The sequence below is a fragment of the Spinacia oleracea genome, chromosome 4 (genome assembly GCF_020520425.1).
Source record: "Spinacia oleracea cultivar Varoflay chromosome 4, BTI_SOV_V1, whole genome shotgun sequence".
Taxonomy (NCBI): Eukaryota; Viridiplantae; Streptophyta; class Magnoliopsida; order Caryophyllales; family Amaranthaceae; genus Spinacia; species Spinacia oleracea.
Window position 1 is genome coordinate 62,721,239 of NC_079490.1, and position 20,003 is coordinate 62,741,241.

Below are 20,003 nucleotides of genomic sequence, written 5' to 3' on the forward strand. Positions count from 1 at the left end.
AAGCAGAAAAAAGTAATGAATAAAAAGGCAAGACTTCATATGTTAAAGTTTTAATTATTGTCATTTGGTTTAAACACCTTCTAACACCTACTTAATAACAATATAACTTCTAAATTCCATTACCCGACCAACATATAACCAGCCCGTTCGTCGAACGGGCCCAAAAACTAGTTTAATTTTATTCTCATTTCCACTATTTATTACCGGCTACCAAACGGGCCTAAATTCTAACATGTTATATCGAGTTATTTTCGTGTTCCCGTAGAAAATAAGCGAGTCGGAGAATCTAAGTTCTTAATATTAAGGCAAAATTGTCAAAAAGTACCTTGTTTTTTACTCAGTTTGTGAGCTAGTACCTTATATTTCTAATTTTGTCAAATAGTACCTTGAATTAAAAAATTGTTTTAAAAATGGGACCTTACTCCAACATTCCGAGCAAAATTAACCTTTTCCGGCCATCCATTCCGTTTGTTGGCTCATTTTGGGAGGGAAATTAACGCGTGCACACACGCTTTTAACATCAAACCACATTTAAACATCCAACGCCATTTCATCTTCTCATTTACTCCATTCTCTGCTCCAACACTGAATCCTCAACCACCATTTTCAGTCAACATTAAAAACTCAACCACACCATTTATCACTTTTATCTTTCTGGTTGCTGTCATTGATTCCAATTGCTGCTGTCATCTTCGTCCTTTAATGTGGTCCAAAAACTGACATCCATTCCGTTTGTTGGCTCAATTCAATTGGTTTTCCCCCAATAAACCTGCTGCTTCCCTCCAAAATAAAATGTTGTAGATCTTAAAGTGTTGTCTAGGTGTTGTTGTTGCTGTTCTTATAAGAGGAAAGCAAAGGCGCGTGAGTTTGTGGCTTGTTTGTTGCACACGCACAATAGTTTGGAGGGAAAATTGAAAAATTGGCCGGAAAAGGTTAATTTTGCCCGGAATGTTGGAGTAAGGTCCTATTTTTTAAATAATTTTTTAATTCAAGGTACTATTTGACAAAATAAAAAATATAAGGTACTAGCTCACAAATTGAGGCAAAAACAAGGTACTTTTTGACAAATTTGCCTAATATTAACTCAATCGGTTAGTTGAACGTGATATGTGGTGCTGTAGTAACATAAACTAGTCCGATTAGAATATGCGTCGTGTTGACTTGAACATATACTAGTCCGCATTATGCGCGCGTGACATTTTTATATAACTGTTGCAATTTTATACTACTCAATATTATACTATATACATAGTAGGAATTAACAAGGTAGTATAGGTAATTTACAAGGGATAAAATAGGTATTTTCAAGGGATACAGAAAAGTTAATGTAAATAATTTGTTCCCTTAAATAGGAGATGAATTGAAAATAATTGACATAAGTCCGCTTTTTTCTTATTCGTGTTGTCATGCCTTACGGAATATTAAAGAAAGACGACCTCGTTCCAAAGATTTATTCTCAACTGAATTAAAATTTTGATTATTTTTAAAACGGGTTGAGCTACGTCATTTTCGTATTGAAAATCTCCAAACTAACAGGACCAATTAAACTAAATGTATCATATCATATCATGGTGCGTTCGACTAATTAAACAGCTCGTTTAATACTAACCCGCTTTTTCGTGTGGTGTTGTAACTTTAAAAAGGGAAAAATGGTAATTTTGGATACCCAACGGCTTAATATGGTAAATATTTTGGAAGATCACATATTCTTCCGTTAAAGCAGATAACGTTTACCAAATAAAAAGATTTCTTTTTACTTATTATTTTACATAAAAAAAAGAATAATTAAGATTTTGGTGACACAGAAAAAAAAAACCGGAAACCGGGAATAGTGGTAACTAGGGAGATGTGAGATCACCCCTTTTTATAGTTGTGTTGTTCTGCTTAGGGTTCTTTGTTCTTCCTTCGGTCAGCACTCACACTCACTCTTTCTCTCTCCTCTCTCTTGTTTTGTGTAAGTACTTAAAAAAACCCTAGTGTCAGTTCTCTGTTCTTGGTTTGTTTTCTTCTTTTTTTTTGGCCAAATTCGGTCTTTCAAACTTCCTGTTACATGATTTTTAAGGGTTTTGTTTGATTTGATTTGGTAAATATTGCTTTTAATTTTTAGGGATTTGTTGAATTTTGTTGGGTTTTTTTTGGTTGACTTTTAGGGTTTTTGGTTTGATTCTTTAGGGGTTTTTGGTTTTGATTTTGTGCAATGCAGTTCGAAATTTTGGTTTTTTGATGGGTTAGTTTTTTTTTTTAGCCGATTTTGATTTGTTTAGAGCAATGTTTTATCTTGGTAAATTAATATTTTTCTGAAAGATTTTATCGGGTTTTTGTTTGTTCAAGTTTTCTGCTTTTTTTGCTAATCCAGAAATAAAACTAATGGTTTATATGTTTGCATTTTGACAGGAGTTGAAGGTAGAGCAGGTTTCGAAAGCAACCCTAAGTTTTTTTGGTAATGTTCTTTGACAATAATTGCTCATAATTTGTCTTTGCATGTTTGGAATTTGAGTTGTAGGTTGACTAAATTATATGTTAATTATCTACATGTTGATTTTCTTTTGTTTCTTGTCTGTTTTATGGTATTCTGATTGTGTATTGTGGTTTAGATTTCGAGGAATTTTTGAAGGTGGATGTGAAATTACTTGCATGTTAATTTTATGGTTTTTTTAATAGTAATTCTAAATTTTATGCTGTGGTGAATTTTTGTTCTTGGCTGTGTTCAGATTGGGTACTTTTTTGTTTTCTGTGATGGTTAGTTTGTACCTCCTTTGTAAATTCTTTCTGATTTGCTGAACTGATTAAGTTTTCTGAATCGATTCTCTGAATTTATGAAGTTTTCAGAATGGGTCTTTTTGGTTATCTGTGTCACATGTGTTGCGACATAATTTATCTGCTTACAGAATATGTGGAGTGTATTCTTGTGCATGCTTAGTCGAGATGTTCTGGTGATTATGAGGCATGCATGGACCTTTTTTTTAAATAACTCCTTTCAATTCAGTTTGTTCCAAGTTATTGGGGTTTAAAATTTCAATAAATGTTCCTTAAAGAAGAAGGTGACTGTAAGTGTGTATTTAGGTATCTGCACATGCTGATTTTCATGTTTTGTGTAGTTTGTCATGGCAGTCTACTGATTATCAGCTCTGTATATACCTCTGCCTCTGATTTTCATTGCTAGTTTTGCTGACATGTGGTTTTGGTTTGTGTTGTAGCGTTATGGATTCGCATGAGGAAACTGAGAATGGAAACGGCAACAGGAATGGATCAGCAGAAGCTTTGCCTCCGCCTCCACCCCCTCCAACTGAAATTCCTCCTGATGTTGTACCAATTAAGGCAGAACCAGATCCACCAAAGAAGAAGCGTGTCCCTATGGCTAGACGTGGCAGTGGGACCAAAGGGCAGAAGGTTCAGCTGCTGAGTAATCACTTCAAAGTGAATGTCACTAATGTAGATGGCCATTTCTACCACTACAGTGTATGTTTTTGTCTCCCCTTTGGTTCTACTTCAGTAAATTCCATTTCAATTCCAAATATTGCTAATGCTGCTGAATAACATACAGGTCAACCTCATGTATGAAGATGGTCGCCCTGTTGAGGGAAAGGGCGTAGGAAGAAAAGTTCTTGACAGGGTGCAAGATACATATGACACTGAGTTGGCTGGCAAACATTTCGCCTATGATGGTGAAAAGAGTTTGTTCACTGTTGGGCCACTCCCTGGTAACAAGCTGGAATTTACTGTTCTTCTGGAGGAAGTCACTTCAGCTAGGTAAAAGGATGATGATTTTTCATAATTTGTTTCTTTTATGAAGCAGCTGGTGACTTTTTTAAGGTTATGTCTATTTGTGTTCATAACATTTGTATCTTTTTTCTGAAGGAATAATGGTAATGCTAGTCCTGAGGGACGTGCAAGTCCTAATGAAAGTGACCGGAAGAGAGTACGGCGCCCGTTCCAGTCTAAAACCTTCAAAGTTGAACTCAGCTTTGCTGCCAAGATCCCGATGCAGGCCATTACAAATGTGATTCGTGGTCAGGAAAATGAGAACAGTATGGAAGCCCTTAGGGTTCTTGATATAATCTTGAGGCAGCATGCTGCTAAACAGTAAGGATTCACTGCTTGCTTCAGGATGCTTATTCACTTGCATCATCATTTATTTTTCTCTGACGGTGTTCTTGTTCTTGCAGGGGCTGTTTGCTCGTTCGGCAGTCCTTCTTCCATAATGATCCAAAAAACTTTGCTGATGTTGGCGGCGGTGTCTTGGGTTGCCGGGGATTTCATTCCAGCTTTAGGGGAACACAGTCTGGCTTGTCTCTTAACATAGGTTTGTACTTTGGTCGAATTCTTGAATACGTGCTTTATCATAACTTTATCATGAATACATGCTTTATTTCATTTATGTACTTATTATGTTTGGATATTTTATAGATGTTTCCACTACTATGATTGTGCAACCTGGACCAGTGGTGGATTTCTTGATTGCTAATCAGAATGTTAGAGATCCTTACTCCATTGACTGGAACAAGGTAACATTAGTTTCTGCACTAAGAGCAGTTTCAATTGTTTGGTACAGTGTGAAACATTCTGACATTTTTGCTCCTATATAGGCAAAAAGAATGCTGAAGAATTTGAGGATTAAGACTACTACTTCAAACCAGGAATTCAAGATAACCGGTTTGAGTGAGAAGCCGTGCAGAGAGCAAACGTATGTTTATTTGTTTTACCTATTAATCTTCTGTGCATTCACTGTACCTTTATGAAGTAATTGAATGGAGTCTTCTGCTTTCTACTTTTTTTTTCAGATTTTCATTGAAGCAACGTAACAGAGATGAAAATGGTGAACCTGAAGCTGTGGAAGTTACAGTTTATGATTACTTTGTCAACAACCGCAATGTAGAGCTGCGCTACTCTGCTGACTTGCCATGCATCAACGTTGGAAAGCCTAAACGACCGACTTTCTTTCCATTGGAGGTGAGTTTGGAGTTTAAATTACTTGCTACTTTCTGCTGCATTTTTTGACGTTTTAAGCGCACTTTTGTAACCTGCAATACTTCTCCTTTGTATCATTGTTTTGCAGCTTTGTTCTTTGGTGTCACTTCAGCGGTACACTAAATCTTTATCTGGGCTTCAGCGGGCATCATTGGTGGAGAAATCTAGGCAAAAGCCCCAGGAGAGAATGAGTGTGCTCTCTCATGTAGGTGCCTTTATGCTTAGTTGCTATGTTTTGAGCATGTTGTACAAAGGTATTTTGATTGTCTCTAAACTTTACTTCTTCGTTGGTGCAGGCTCTGAAGGTCAGTAATTATGATGCTGAACCTATGCTCAAATCTTGTGGCATTTCAATCAGTAGTGCTTTCACCCAGATTAATGGCCGTGTTCTTCCTGCTCCCAAGGTGATTTTTAGTTGCATTTCATTTCTGTTAATTCTTTTAGTCTCCATCTCTGTTATTCCTGAGTTGATTTTATAGTTGCATTTCATCTCTGTTATTCCTATTTGTCACCATCCAGTACTACTGTCATTTTGCGTTCTTCTTGTTGCCGACCAGTGAAGGATTTCTAATAATATTTCTTTTACTTGGTTCAGTTGAAATGTGGAAATGGAGACGATTTTTTCCCTCGTAATGGGCGGTGGAATTTCAACAACAAGGTCTGCTTCGCACATCAGTTAAACTTGAGTATGCCTTTTGCAATTCTTCTCTCAAATATCTTGTGCTTGTGCAGCAACTTGTAGAGCCTACTAAGATAGAGCGCTGGGCAGTTGTGAACTTCTCTGCTCGATGTGATACCAGAAGCCTTGTTAGGGATCTTCAAAAATGTGCTGGGATGAAAGGCATTGTAAGTAGAGTTAATCCAGTTTATTTCAGTTGATAGAAGGGAGTAGTCTTTTTGTGCTCACCTAGTCACCTTTAAATGATCTTTAGGGTATTGAGGCACCATTTGATGTCTTTGAGGAGAGCCCACAAAACAGACGTGCACCACCACTTGTACGAGTGGAGAAAATGTTTGAGGATGTGCAATCAAAACTTCCTGGGGCTCCTAAATTCCTGCTATGCCTTCTTCCGGAGAGAAAGAACTGTGAAGTTTATGGTAATATCTTGTTTTACTCCGTATTTAGATTTTCTAATGTCAGCTGAAATGCGTTGCTATAATATTTTCTCAATTTGTAGGTCCTTGGAAGAAGAAGTGTTTGGCAGATTTTGGAATTGTTACACAATGCATGGCTCCTATTAGAGTTAATGATCAGTATCTTACAAATTTGCTTTTGAAGATAAATGCCAAGGTGTGATGCTCAACAAACATGAAGTAGATGTGATACATGTTTCTATATTCTGAAAGGTCTTAATTCTTTTGTGGGTGGCTTCTCATTCTTGTTAATTCCTTTTTGCAGCTTGGTGGGCTGAACTCCATGTTGGCTGTTGAGCATACACCATCAATACCGCTTGTTTCCAAAGTTCCCACGATAATTCTTGGGATGGATGTATCACATGGATCACCAGGGCATTCTGATGTGCCATCCATTGCTGCTGTAACTCCACTGCTTCACCCCCCCTCCCCCCCAGATACAGACACACACACACAAATTTAAGGTTATTATAACTCGCTATTTGCATTAATAAATGTTGCCATTTGTTGTACAGGTTGTTAGCTCCAGACAGTGGCCGTTGATTTCACGATATAGGGCATCAGTAAGAACACAGTCTCCAAAGGTTGAAATGATTGACAACTTGTTCAAACCTGTGTCTGACACTGAAGATGATGGAATAATGAGGTAATATTGGGAAAGTGGTCTCATTTTGTGTGATTTCTATCTCAAGCAAGGCAGTTATGAAATATATGTTCTTTTGTCTTCAGGGAGGCTCTGCTTGATTTTTATGTCAGTTCTGGGAAAAGAAAGCCCGAACATATAATTATATTTAGGTATGGGTTTCTTTGACTTGGTTTATTTGAGTTATTTCTTAATTTATTTTCTGGTTTTGAGGTTTTTAATGTGCTCCATATCTCTTTATATAGGGACGGAGTTAGTGAGTCCCAATTCAACCAAGTATTGAACATTGAGCTGGACAAAATCATTGAGGTTTGCCCATAACAATTAAGTTTTATCATTATCCTTTGATAATTTTTCTTAGCAACTCAACTGTTACGAAACTTGACAGTCGTGCAAATTCCTGGACGAGAAATGGAACCCAAAGTTTGTTGTGATTGTGGCTCAGAAGAATCATCACACCAAATTTTTCCAGAATAATGCTCCTGAGAATGTTCCTCCAGGTATACAAAATATTTGTTGGGAAAGTAGTGTTTGCTTGTAGTTGTGCGTGTATGTAATTTTGTTGTTTTGTGTTGTGCAGGGACTATTATAGATAACAACGTTTGCCATCCAAGAACCTATGACTTTTACCTCTGTGCACATGCGGGAATGATTGTAAGCACCTACCGTACCTTGTCAATAGTTTTCAGATTGGGGTGTTGTTGTTTTGTATGAGGCATCAGTTTATACTTTATAGCTAGTAGTATTTCATTCTGATGTGGCCAGAGATATTGTATTGTGGTTTGCACTATGAATAAGTGGGTTAACCATAAAGTGTGATTGCTTTGTAGGGTACAACCAGGCCTACCCACTATCACGTCCTGCTGGACGAGGTGGGTTTTTCTCCTGACGATTTGCAGGAGCTTGTTCATTCCCTCTCATATGTGTAAGTTGATTGTGCCTAAGAAATTTGTTACAGCTCTCTGATGTTTTGTTTAAACTAACATCAACATGGGTGGGGGTATTGTACAGGTACCAAAGGAGCACCACTGCAATATCAGTAGGTATGTCTAGAAATAATTTTGCTAATGTATTTTAAAGGCCATATTAGAATTAAGTTGATGAAAATTATGTTGGGTGTGCAGTTGCCCCAGTTTGCTATGCCCACTTAGCTGCCACTCAAATGTCACAGTGGATGAAGTTTGAAGATACTTCAGAGACTTCTTCAAGCCATGGTGGGGTGACTTCGGCTGGTTCTGTCCCTGTTCCTCAGCTACCCAGGCTTCAGGAAGGTGTTGCAAGCTCCATGTTCTTCTGCTGAGAAGCTGCCAGCCCTCCTCTTGGTTTTCTATCCTTGTAAATATTTAGGATAAGCAGTAGCTTTTGCACTCTGGTTTGTTAAAAGTGATTTGACACTGGTATGACATGATATGCTGCTTTTGTATAAATGGTAGCTCCAGACAGTACTCAGTAGTAGTATGCATGTGTAGGTTTGTGTTACCCCAGCGGAGTTGTTTGAATCCCTTTTGCTGGTATTGCCTCTTTTCTGGGTGATTTTAGACTAGCTCAACTTCCGCTGGGTTGCTGTAGCCTATACTACATGTTATTTTTCTTTAAACTAAGTCAGTTTGCCTGTTGTTGGTTTAGTGTGCCAACTATTTATCTACCAGTCTGTTGATCATTTCTTGCACTAGCCATTTGTTTTTCGGATACTCCAATTGTTTTGTTTAACTTGTTCCTTCTGTCATCACGTGGATTCTAACATGATCCTAATTTCCTTGCGCCTTTTGGGTTATTATTCCTAGAATTAACCGTAGTTTGCAAGGGGGTTTTAGGTTGCACGACTGTTTCATACTTACTCTGATTTTTAATACTCGCAATAGTTTGGATTTTTAACACTATTTACATATTCTATTTGGTTATTAAACTTATTAATCAAACAGATTGCAATCAATTTTGATTTCAAATTAATCAAAAGCACACACGTGAATTTGTTGTGAGTCTAGGGTTAGGGTTCGGGTTCGGGTTATTGTTCCAGAAATTTCTTCCTAATCCCTTCAAATCTTTCCCAATCAATGTTAGATTCTTGTTAATTCCTTTGGCAAGTGGGTTAATTTTCTTTAGGCACCTGGTTAATTCATGGCATTTCATGCCCACTAAGTTTTTTTTAATTAAGCTATTTTTTTTCTTGGAGGTTCTTGCTCTCGTTTTTTAATCTCCACTAATCCCAAACTTCTTGTTCTGCTTATTATACTCTATATTCTCCTCTGTCTTCTTTCAAAAATCTTTGTTTTTTTTTTTTTTTTTCAAACCCTAAAATTTCTACCTTAAAATATGCCTCCTAGAGGTCACCAGTGTAGTTGGAGGCATCATCAGTTATGGATGGCTCTTTGATTTCTTTTCGGAGAGGGTATGATGAAGTTGTTCCACACTTGTTGAATTTTGATAAAGCTAAGTCGTGGGTTAGGGTGCATGGTCTACCCCTTCATTTTCTTGATATTCAGTGGGGAGTACAAGCGCTTCGACATGTTGGAGTATTAATAGAGGAGATTGATGGTGGCAATGAGAATGTTCCCCCGGAACCGGAAATTCGAGCTTTGTTTGTAATCGATCTTTCTCAACCTCTTATTCCAGGTTGTTTCTTACCTCTTTCTTCTGATCAAGCTATGTGGGTTAATTTTCGTTATGAAGGGATTTTTAAATTCTGTAAAAATGTGGAGGGGTGGGCCATTATACTAGCAATTGTTTGTTAACTGACTATGCTGCTAGTAGAAGAATTGTAGATTTCTTTGATAGGTTAGAGGCCACTGGGTCTCATATTATGCATGGTTCTATACACCAACCCTTGTATTCAAACTTAATTCAAGGCATCTCGGATCGGTTTTCTCATTGAAATACTAAGCTTAATTTGTTAAATTACCGCTGGATTGATGACTTTGACCCTAACCAGTTTAATGGGGATGCTGGGAATGATGGGGATGATGAGTTAGGGGGTGATGGGAACAATGGAGGAAATGGGGGAAGTGGGGGAGGTAATAACAATAATAATCACTCACCAAATGGGTCCCCAGGTGGGTCAGATACGTCTTATCACCCTACTTCAAATAATTTTGCTGATGAAGAGGAGGGTACTGATGGTTCTGGTAATCAAGGTGATAGATCCCCCCTAGGCAGAATGGTTTCTTTGACCCTCAGATGATTCACAATAGGGGTAGAACCTTCAGTGGTTCAGTTCGAATGCAGGATGAGCCATATGTTACTTTTCAAGTTCGAAATTATCTGGAACCAATTCCTCTTTCAGATTTCTCGAATGCAAGCAGAAGAGGCACATTTAGAGTATATGCTTCAATGTTTGAAGAGCCTGCAGCAACAGTTCAACATGGTTTCACCTTTCGTTTTGGAAGAGATAATGCAACATATGAAGTGGGTGGGTCTTCGAGACAACCTGTTCATAAGCATATTCAATCCTCTTTGTTCTGTTCTGCACCGGTTGTAGGAAATTCTCAGTCACTTCCAGTTGTATCCGATGATTTTAATGTGGTAATTAGTTCAGCAAATGCTGCAATGAACGATCCATCTCCTAATTCTGGAATTGCTGCTACTGCTGTGATAAGTTCAGCAATGCCAGCTGATGTAAATCTGAATGTTCAGGAAGAAGTGCTACATCCTTAGAATATTCAGCATATTTCGCAGAGGTTAAATGCACTGGATCAAAGGGTTGTAGAAGGCAAACCTCAAGTATTCTCTGAAGGTGCCTTTTCTGATATTCCTAGTCCGCAAAGAAGCTTCATTGACTCTCCACCTCTTCAAGTTTCTACTTATCAACCTCGAATGTTTTCTGAAAGTTTAGTCCTTCGAAGTGTTAATGTAATAATTCCACCTCCTTTGATGATTCCTAAGGCTTCCCCTGTGTTGTTTAGTTCTGTTGTGATGGATAAGCAGGTGGTTAATGTCAGCAGTTTAAAGGATCCTCCAACACCTACTGGAACTAAGTCTACAGGTCTGTCTCCAACTGCAAGTTTGGCTTAAAAGTTCGAGGCTAGCTGGCCGAAGAAACGTTCAAGGCCAAAAGGTTATGAAAGCGAAAGAGGTAGTTCAGTTAAGGAATTACCATCTCATCGTGTTTACTGTGAGACTGATTGGTTTCTTAAGCGACGGAAGCTTAGGCTTAAAAAACTGGAACTCAAAGGTGGGTTCAATCGATGGACAAGGCATCATGATAAGCAGGTTTTACAATCAAAATATGTGTCTGATTTGAGCCATATTCAGGTGCTATCTTTATTGGTAGCAGATCAGAAGCTTCTGTTCAACACTTCATTTCATCATCTGATCACTCCTCTTCAGTTAATCAAGCGAAGGCATTGCCTTCTTCATCTCTATGAAAGTTATAAGCTGGAACAATAGGGGATTAAATGCCATAGACTCCCCTAAATTGCAGTATGTTTTATGGCTTTTGCGGGTTCATTCGCCAATGCTTTTGTTTTTGTGTGAGACTAAGATGTCTGTTTCTAATGCTGTTAGTATGTTTAGTTGTACAAAACCAACCTTTTGTAATGGGGTAGATGCTGTAGGAAGTAGTGGGGGTTTGCTAGTTTTGGGGTGGAGCAGCTTGGATATCTCTTGTATTGTAAGCTCCCCTAATTATGTACTTTGTAAAATTGTCCAAGTTAATGGAAATACGTCGTATGTAGTTTTTCTTTATGGAGCACCTCTCATTGATGATAGGAAGAGAGTTTGGGATCAATTGTTGCAAATTCAATCCTTTTATCCTAAAACCTTAAATCTAGGTGATATAAATCAGGTTGAACATTTTGAGGATAAATTAGGGGGGATAAATTTAATTGAAGGTTGGGATTTATTTAATCAATTTCTCTTAGAAAGTAACCTCCTTGAAATTCCTTTTTCAGGACCTAGATTTACGTGGAGTAATAAAAGAGAGGTGAACCATCTTATTATGGAACGCCTAGATAGAGGTTATATGACGAATGATTGGTTTGTTACTTTTCCAGATAGTAATCCAACCAACCCCTTGTTGCCTCAGACCACTCCGCTATCGTTTTTGATAACGATGTTGTTTGTCTAAAAAAGACAAGACCATATCAAATTGAAAATTGGTGTCTTCAATTTGCGAAAGTGTGTAAGCTAGTAGATGAAGTTTGGAGAGTTAATATTCAAGGTTCGCCCATGTTTTTACTGTCTCGAAAGCTAGTTACCCTTCGACTCAAAATTAAGTCATGGTATCTTAGGAATAAAAAATCTTGGGGTGTTAATTGGAGGGAGATGACTGATAAACTTTCTTATATTGGTACTTCTGTGGAGAATGTACATCAAGGAGGGGAATTTATTGAAAGAGTTGACAATGCATTCTCCGAGGCATCGATCAAGGTAATTTTTTGGAAGCAAATAATGAAGGAACGTTGGGTGGCTGAAGGGGATTTACCAACTTCGCTGCTTTATTCAAGAGTTAAGGTCAGGCAAAAAAAAAAATGAAATTTTAACTCTTAAAGATCAAAGTGGAATATGGATTGAGGGTCAACAACAAGTTCAGGGCCTAGTTGTGGATTCCCTTAAGAGTGTTTTCAAAAGTGGAAGTGTTCTTCCGCAAAATGATGAAATTGAGATGGTGATTAGGGAGTTAGATTTGCCTCGGATTTCAGCTGCGCAGATCTCGATGTTGGAACACCCCTTTTCTGATAAGGAAATCAAGGATGTGATGTTTTCTTTGCGTGACTCGAAATTGCCAGGACCGGATGGTTTCACTGCTGGTTTTTTCAAAAAGCATTGGGTTACGGTAGGGTTTTCGGTTTGCGAAGCTGTTCATAGTTTCTTAACTACCGGTCACCTCCTTAAAGAATGGAATCATTCCTTATTGGTTATGATCCCAAATAGGAATATTCTGGAGGATACTGGGCATCTAAGGCCAATAAGTTTGTGTAATACGGTGTATAAGTGTGCTTCAAAATGTTTGGTAACGAGGCTGATAATGGTTCTTCCTAGAATTATTTCTCCTTCTCAGCATGCTTTTATTTTTGGTAGATTCATGACGGACAATATTCTTCTCAGTCATGAGGTTATCGAAAAAATTAACGGCCAGCGCAGAGATGGGAGATATCTTGCTTCTTTAAAAATGGATATGAGCAAGGCCTATGATAGGGTGCACTGGGACTTTCTTGTCCGTATTCTAAGGGCGTATGGTTTTCCACAACATTGGATTCAACTGATCTATCAGTGTATTTCTACAATTTCTTACAAAGTTTTAATCAATGGTCATACTTCAGACTAGTTTAAACCTAAATGCGGAATTCGTCAAGGTGATCCCTTATCACCCTTCCTGTTTCTCTTTTGCATGGACATCTTGTCTCGAATGCTTCAATTAGGAAACGATTTAAAGTAGTTTAAAGGTATTAACATCTCTAGGGGAACTCCGCAAATGACTCATCTTTTCTTTGCGGATGACGCTCTGTTATTCTTCGCTGCTACTAAGGATAGTTGTTCTGCAGTTGCTAAGATTCTCCATCAATTTTGTGGGATTTCTGGGCAACAAATTAATCTGCAAAAATCTCTCTTCAAAATTAGTCCCAATACCCCCTCAGCTGAGAAACAACAATTCAAAGAGATTTTGAGAATGGATCTGGTCCAGAGTTTTGGAACTCATCTAGGAGTTCCAATTGATTTGACGGGGAAAAAACATACTAATTTCCAATTTCTAGTGGACAAGGTCGCAGGGAAAATTTCAGCTTGGAATTCTTGTTGCCTATCTCAAAGCCAGAAATTAGTCCTGATTAATTCTGTTCTAATAGCTATGACTTCTCATGTTTTTAGCTGCATGGAGGTTCCTCAGTCAATTTCTTCAAAATTGGATTCAATTATTACGAGGTTTTTTGGGCAGGTAATTCAAGCAGAGGTATGCATTGGGTTAATAAGGATATCCTGCATTTACCTCGAGGGCTTGGGGGTTTGGGAATTAGGAGTGCTTCTTATCTAAATAAAGCTTTACTTATGAAGCTTGTGTGGAGATTAAATAACAACCCCAACTCTATTTTGTCCAACGTTGTTGATAAAATGTTTTTAAAGCCTCTCAGGACTGGAGTTTTAGCTTCTATGGTTGGTCGTGGTTTATCTTGGGGGTATGCGTGCAATTGGAAGAGCTAGCAACCATATCCTCCGAGGTTCCAATTGGAAAGTTGGTAATGGTAGGAAAATTGTGGCGGGTAGAGATAAATGGGTGAATGGTGATACGCCCGTTTTCAGCTCTACGGTAACTTTGAGGCAAGCGAAGGATTGGAAGGTTCATCATTTCATCCTTCCGTCAGGTACAGGTTGGAATCATAGGGAGATTAGATCATGTTTTGAGTTCTCCTATGCTCGAAGGATAGTTGCCTTGGAACTTCCATCTAATGGAGCTGAGGATTTCCTTTACTGGAAATTCAACAAATCAGGGATTCTGACAGTTAAAATAGCCTACGCTATGCTTGCAACAGAAGATGTAAATGATCTACGCGTTGATGCAGGAAATGGAATATTCAAAATCTTATGGTCTATGAACATTCTTCCTAAATGGAAATTGTTCCTGTGGAAATTTCTCAATAATGGTATCGCTACAAAGGTTAATATTGGGCACATAGGAATTCATCTCTCTATGATGTGTGATTTTTGTGATACAGGGGAAGAAGACATTCAACATATTTTCAGGTTTTGTGGTGTTGCTCAAGATGTTTGGAGGAATGGATCTTTAGTTATCCATTCAGAAATCAACGAAACCATGTCTTTCATGGAATGGTTTTTGTTTTACATCCGACTATTTCAACGTCAGGATGACAAGAATAGCCCAAGAGTTATTTACTTTATTAGTACTCTTTGGGGTTTGTGGCTAGCAAGGAATAACTGCGTTTTCAGGAATGAATCTGCTTGCGTTTCAGTTGTTAATTCCTTCATTAAGACTGGCTTGGATCAGCATGGAATTCTTCAACAGCATCGTGTGCCTTTCCTAAGGTTTCTGCATCCTCCGAAGGTAAATTCAGTTTTCCCACCGGGTTTCTACAAGGTTATTTTAGCTGGAAGTGAAGATCAAGGTCCTATAACCACAATTGTGATTGATGGGTTATGGCACAAGAATACTAGGAATGCAGGTATGGGTTGGTTTCTTGATAACCAATACACTCCGAGTGATAGAATTCTTGGTGGGCTCAAGCTAGAGCTGCGGAATCTGCTCTTCACACAGAGGTTATGGCTTGTCTTCTCGGCTTACGATGGGCGTCTCAGGCGGGTTTTAGAAGAATCACAATTCTCTCAAACTCCCAGCGACTGGTTAAATTTCTAAGGTCGGATGGTACTACGAACATTCAACTCATTTGGACGCTGGCTGAAATCAGGACAATTGGGGAAAGCTTTAACTGGTGTTATCAACAAGGTAGATAGAGATCGAGTTCAACACACACATGACCTGGCGACATCGGCTTCTATACCTCTCTTTTATCTTTTACTAATTTTCCGTGTTTTTCTAGTTGTCCTTAGTTTTCCTTAAGCTCATGTCAAAAAAAAAAAAAAAACACATATTCTAATTTGACTGTTGGTGATTTATATGTAAGATAAAATATAGTGTTGTGAGCTCTTGTTAGATTCGTCGAGGAATTACTGAAGGAAATAATGCCCTTGGTCCAAGTATGCATTCAAATGCTAAGTCTAACAAATGCGGTTCAGTATTAATTAATTATGCAAGTTAATAATTCAGTGAGATCAAGTGAGCTGAATGTGTTAGGTTATGATACATATGATATTACATAAATCATGCGGAAACAACCATTAACCCAGGATTACATATTATTTACACATAATCATATAGCATAATTTAGATGCATACTCTTTGTTGCGTGCCCTCCCTAGCTGCGCCCGAACCGAACAAGAACAAGTCTTTAGGACTCCAAGTGTCGTCCCTCCATAGATAGTCCACAGCACGTCCGGATCCGCCTTAAGATTGACCAACTAGAATCGCCCTTAAGGTACTAGAATTTTCGGCACTTTTGAGCAAGATGTGTGGCTGAATTTTTCTCTCAAAAACTCACTTTGAATACTTTGAAAACTCGTTATAAATTGTGAACCCAGGCCACATATTTATAGGGTTATGGAAAGGGAATTGGAATCCTATTCAGATACAAATTAATTAAACCTAGAATCCTACAAGAACTCTAATTTAATTAATTTATCAAATAGAATTAGGAATTTAATCATTAACCGAACTCTGCACGTTTTAGGAAACGTGCACGAACACAAACACTTACACACGCACACACGGCAGCCACGATGGGCCGCCCATGCGTGCGCACGAGCAGCAGCCCACGCAGCGAGGCCTGCGCGAGCTGCAAGCCCACGCAGCTCCCGCGCGCGCTGCGCGCGCTGCCACGGCCTGCTGGGCCTGGCCTTGCGCTGGGCCTGGCGTGGCTGTTTGTGTGGCGCGCTTGGCTTGCTGGGCGATGGCCTGGCTTCGTGCTGGGCCCTCGTCCGGCAGGCCTTGTCCGATGCTTATTCGTACCATACGCTTCCGATTAAATTTCCGATTCCGGAATTCATTTCCGATACGAACAATATTTAACATTTCCGATTCCGGAATTAATTTCCGCTTCGAAAAAATATTTAATATTTCCGTTTCCGGAATTATTTTCCGATTCCGGTAACATTTCCGATTCTGACAATATTTCCGTTTCCGGCAATATTTCCGATTCTGGTAATATTTCCATTTCCGATAATATTTTCCGATACGTACCATGTTTCCGTTTCCGGCAACATCTACGACTTGGATAATATTTATATTTCCGATACGATCCATATTTCCGTTTCCGGTAATATCATCGTTTCCGGAGTATTCATTTCTTGCCTGTGACGATCTCAGCTCCCACTGAAACCAAGATCTGTCGATTCCGAATATCCATATATAGAGTATTTAATGCCATTAAATACTTGATCCGTTTACGTACTATTTGTGTGACCCTACGGGTTCAGTCAAGAGTAAGCTGTGGATTAATATCATTAATTCCACTTGAACTGAAGCGGCCTCTAGCTAGGCATTCAGCTCACTTGATCTCACTGAATTATTAACTTGTTAATTAATACTGAACCGCATTTATTAGACTTAACATAGAATGCATACTTGGACCAAGGGCATTATTTCCTTCAGTCTCCCACTTGTCCTTAGGGACAAGTGTGCATTTCCTAATTCCTTTGTCGCTCGATGCTTGCTCTTGAACATAAGGTAAGAGTTTTCATCCTTATTATGTCCAGAGGTGTTTCTCGGTTTCAGAGTTCAACTGATCAGATAAACAGATAATCATAGCCTATGATTCATCCGAGCACGGCCATGCATTTCACAGTTTCTAGGTCTCCGAGTGGCCTTGTACAACTTTTAAGCATCTCATCCCGATTTATGGGAGGACAATCCCAATCTTGCGATCTTGAGATTAGACTTCGTTTGATAGGTGATTACCTGAGCGTTGCCTTTATAGCCTCCTTTTACGGTGCGACGGTTGGTCAACGTCAAAGCAACCAGTTCTCAAACAAGTAATCTCAAATCACTCAGGTATTGAGGATTTAGTGTCTAATAATTTAATGAAATTTACTTTTGACAGATTTTCATCTCTTACAGTAAAGTTTCATAGGTCTTGTCCGATACTAGTCTCCCCAAAGTAAGTATCTATGCAAATGATTATGACATTGCCATGTCCACATAGTTCAAGAAACAGAACTACTAGTCATCTTGCATTCTAATCGTCTAACGTTTTCTATGCGTCCAATTTTACAGAAAACTCCGACTAGGGACCATTTTCAACCTTTGACATTCAAGTTCACTTGATAGACATTTCTTAGTCACAGGACTGGTCCTGACAGTCTATCTTGAATATATCGTCAAATTGAAGGGACTCATCATTTAATACTAAACCAAGATTAAATGGAATATGAAAATACATTTCATATATGATAAATGTTCAACCCAAATGTTTTATAACCATGGGCCTCAAACCCATCTTCTAAAACAATTCATGGAATTCAAAGCTATGCTTGATTTCCAGTGCTACAACGTGAGTGTTGCTTCTCACTTGTTGCATAGGTTTAGTTATCATGCTTTGCCAATCTTAATATCCTTTTCATCGAATGTTCTTCGAGATATGATGATAAGATCTTTTCGAGTTTGTTTATTATGTGATCTAGTCTTTCTTACTTCGATGGTGGTTTTACTCATTTTGCAATGAAGAACCATCAAGTTAGCAGACGTTTTTCTTGCTTCAAGAGTGGTTCTACGCATTTTTCAATGAAGAACCATCAAGCCAGCAGATAGGTGATCTACCCAAGTTCAGTGAAGAACTTTAAACAACCCTGTTTTATTGCTTCTTAGGCAATAATCACTTTTACTTCAACTGTATAGGTTGCTAGTGATGCTTTGTTTGGATTTACCTATCCAAGCAGTTCATAGATATGTGGAAGACTCTCCAACTATATCTTAGAACATAGAAATTATTATTTTAATTTCCCACGCAACAACTCATGGTCTCCAATCCATGTTGCCATTTCAAAACACGATGCTCTATAGCTCGTCCTTATCAATGGTTAACTCCAAAGGGTCTTGCTTGATCCTTTGCCAGTGTTTATGCGTGTAGCATCAATATTTAGCATATCTTTATTTCCTTGAATCAAGAACTATTCCTATGTACCTTTTCAAGTACCATAAGTATTCTTGATCTCAATCTAGTTGATCTTCACTTAGATCAATAGAGATTGGTATATGTTCGTCATGCCTAAAGTCATACGATACGTTTTTGGCGATCCTCATATTATATCATACATGATAAATTCTTTTGCAGAATATTTCCCAATTGAATTCTATTCATGTAACTTTAGCTTATCTAGTTTCAGTAGATACTAAATTCAGCTAAATTCTTTGACATATAATATAGGTTAAGAATCTCATTTAGACTCTTTGATGTTTAACTTAGTAAATGCTTATACATAGTTCAAACATCCTTTACTTAGATTTATTCACATGGGTCGAATATCTCCAATGGAGACTTTCGTGTTTGATTTAGTAAATGCCATTACTTAATCTAAAACAATATTATAAGATCTTTGTAAATAGATCTTAATACCCAATATGTACTAAGTTTCGCCATGGTCCATCATTGATGAATAATTTCAAATCTAAGTCATTAGCATTTGAATGTTATTTCACAATAGAGAGATATGTGTGTGATACACATAGGACCAATTAAGTTTTAAGTACTCCCACTAAACTTCTTATATATCTATAAGAATCATGTATATTTTATGAAACTAAAATACTTATTAGTTTCACTAAAATACAGTTCCAATTCCCAATTGCTTGCTTAAATCTGTACTTAGATTTTATAAGCTAGCTTTCCTTTTCAAGCATTTATTTGGATCCACAAACTCTATGACATACCATGTACATATTGTATTCCATCATTTGATTGAGGAATACGTTTTGTCATCCAATTGCCATATGTACCAATATGCAATCATTGCTTGAATTATAGACTTAAGCATTATGATTTTGCATGAGGTTTCAACACAATCCATGCCATGAATTTTCTTGTAACCTTTAGCAACTAATCTAGCTTTGTGTGTGAACACAATTCCATGTTTGATGGTTTTTATCCTTAAAACAAACTTGAAACCAATAGGTGTGAAACTATTCTTGCAAATCAACAAAATTTCAATTTTGTCATCAAAACATTGAGTATGTTTTATGGCCTCTAACCATTTAAAACATTTGAGTCTATATATGGCCTCTAACCATTTTAGGGAATCTGGGTTTCGTCATAGCTTTCTTACAAGTCATAAACTCATTAATCTACATGATAATAGTTTGACTGCAAGTTGTAGGTTTCTTCACTATCTAATGGAAGAATCGCATATCTTCAATGACCTGAACTCCATGTTTCTTCACTATCTAATAGAAGAATCTCATAGTTCCAGTGACTTGAACTCTATGCCTACTAGGGTATAGAACATCAAACAATAGCCACTTGAAAGTCCTTTGAATATTCTGTTCTCCTTGAAGCACTTGTAAAGTCTTCTAAGAGATGTCTATTCTTTAAAGCCACTTCTAAAGTCCTTAAAGAATAAGTTCGGATTTTTCTGAAGCACTTCGAAAAGCCTCCGGAATGTCCGTTTATGTTTGTTGTTCGCCTCGAAAACTTTCGAGGTCTATTTTCTCCCACTTGTCATTTTGGAAACGAATTTCCAAAAAGGACATTATTTCGAGCAAACAAAC

The 20,003-nt window shown here is 37.9% G+C and overlaps 2 protein-coding genes across 2 annotated transcripts; both read left to right on the top strand.

The window, feature by feature from the left end:
- The first annotated feature begins 1,750 nt into the window (after positions 1-1,750).
- On the top strand, positions 1,751-8,405 carry LOC110789124 (protein argonaute 4B). The gene is made up of 24 exons (XM_021993778.2): positions 1,751-1,954; positions 2,395-2,440; positions 3,198-3,459; positions 3,545-3,750; positions 3,859-4,083; positions 4,167-4,303; positions 4,408-4,505; positions 4,587-4,684; positions 4,782-4,950; positions 5,057-5,173; positions 5,265-5,372; positions 5,564-5,626; positions 5,701-5,814; positions 5,901-6,066; positions 6,147-6,259; positions 6,368-6,505; positions 6,618-6,748; positions 6,832-6,897; positions 6,991-7,054; positions 7,134-7,245; positions 7,326-7,399; positions 7,576-7,670; positions 7,757-7,788; positions 7,870-8,405. Exons 3-24 carry the CDS (start codon positions 3,202-3,204, stop codon positions 8,043-8,045), a joined length of 2,760 nt encoding a protein of 919 aa, XP_021849470.1. The 5' UTR covers positions 1,751-1,954; positions 2,395-2,440; positions 3,198-3,201; the 3' UTR covers positions 8,046-8,405.
- A 4,749-nt stretch (positions 8,406-13,154) lies between these two features.
- On the top strand, positions 13,155-15,044 carry LOC110789119 (uncharacterized). The gene is made up of 2 exons (XM_021993773.2): positions 13,155-13,628; positions 13,821-15,044. The coding sequence occupies exons 1-2, from the start codon at positions 13,155-13,157 to the stop codon at positions 15,042-15,044; spliced, it is 1,698 nt and encodes a 565-aa protein (XP_021849465.2).
- Positions 15,045-20,003: the final 4,959 nt, after the last annotated feature.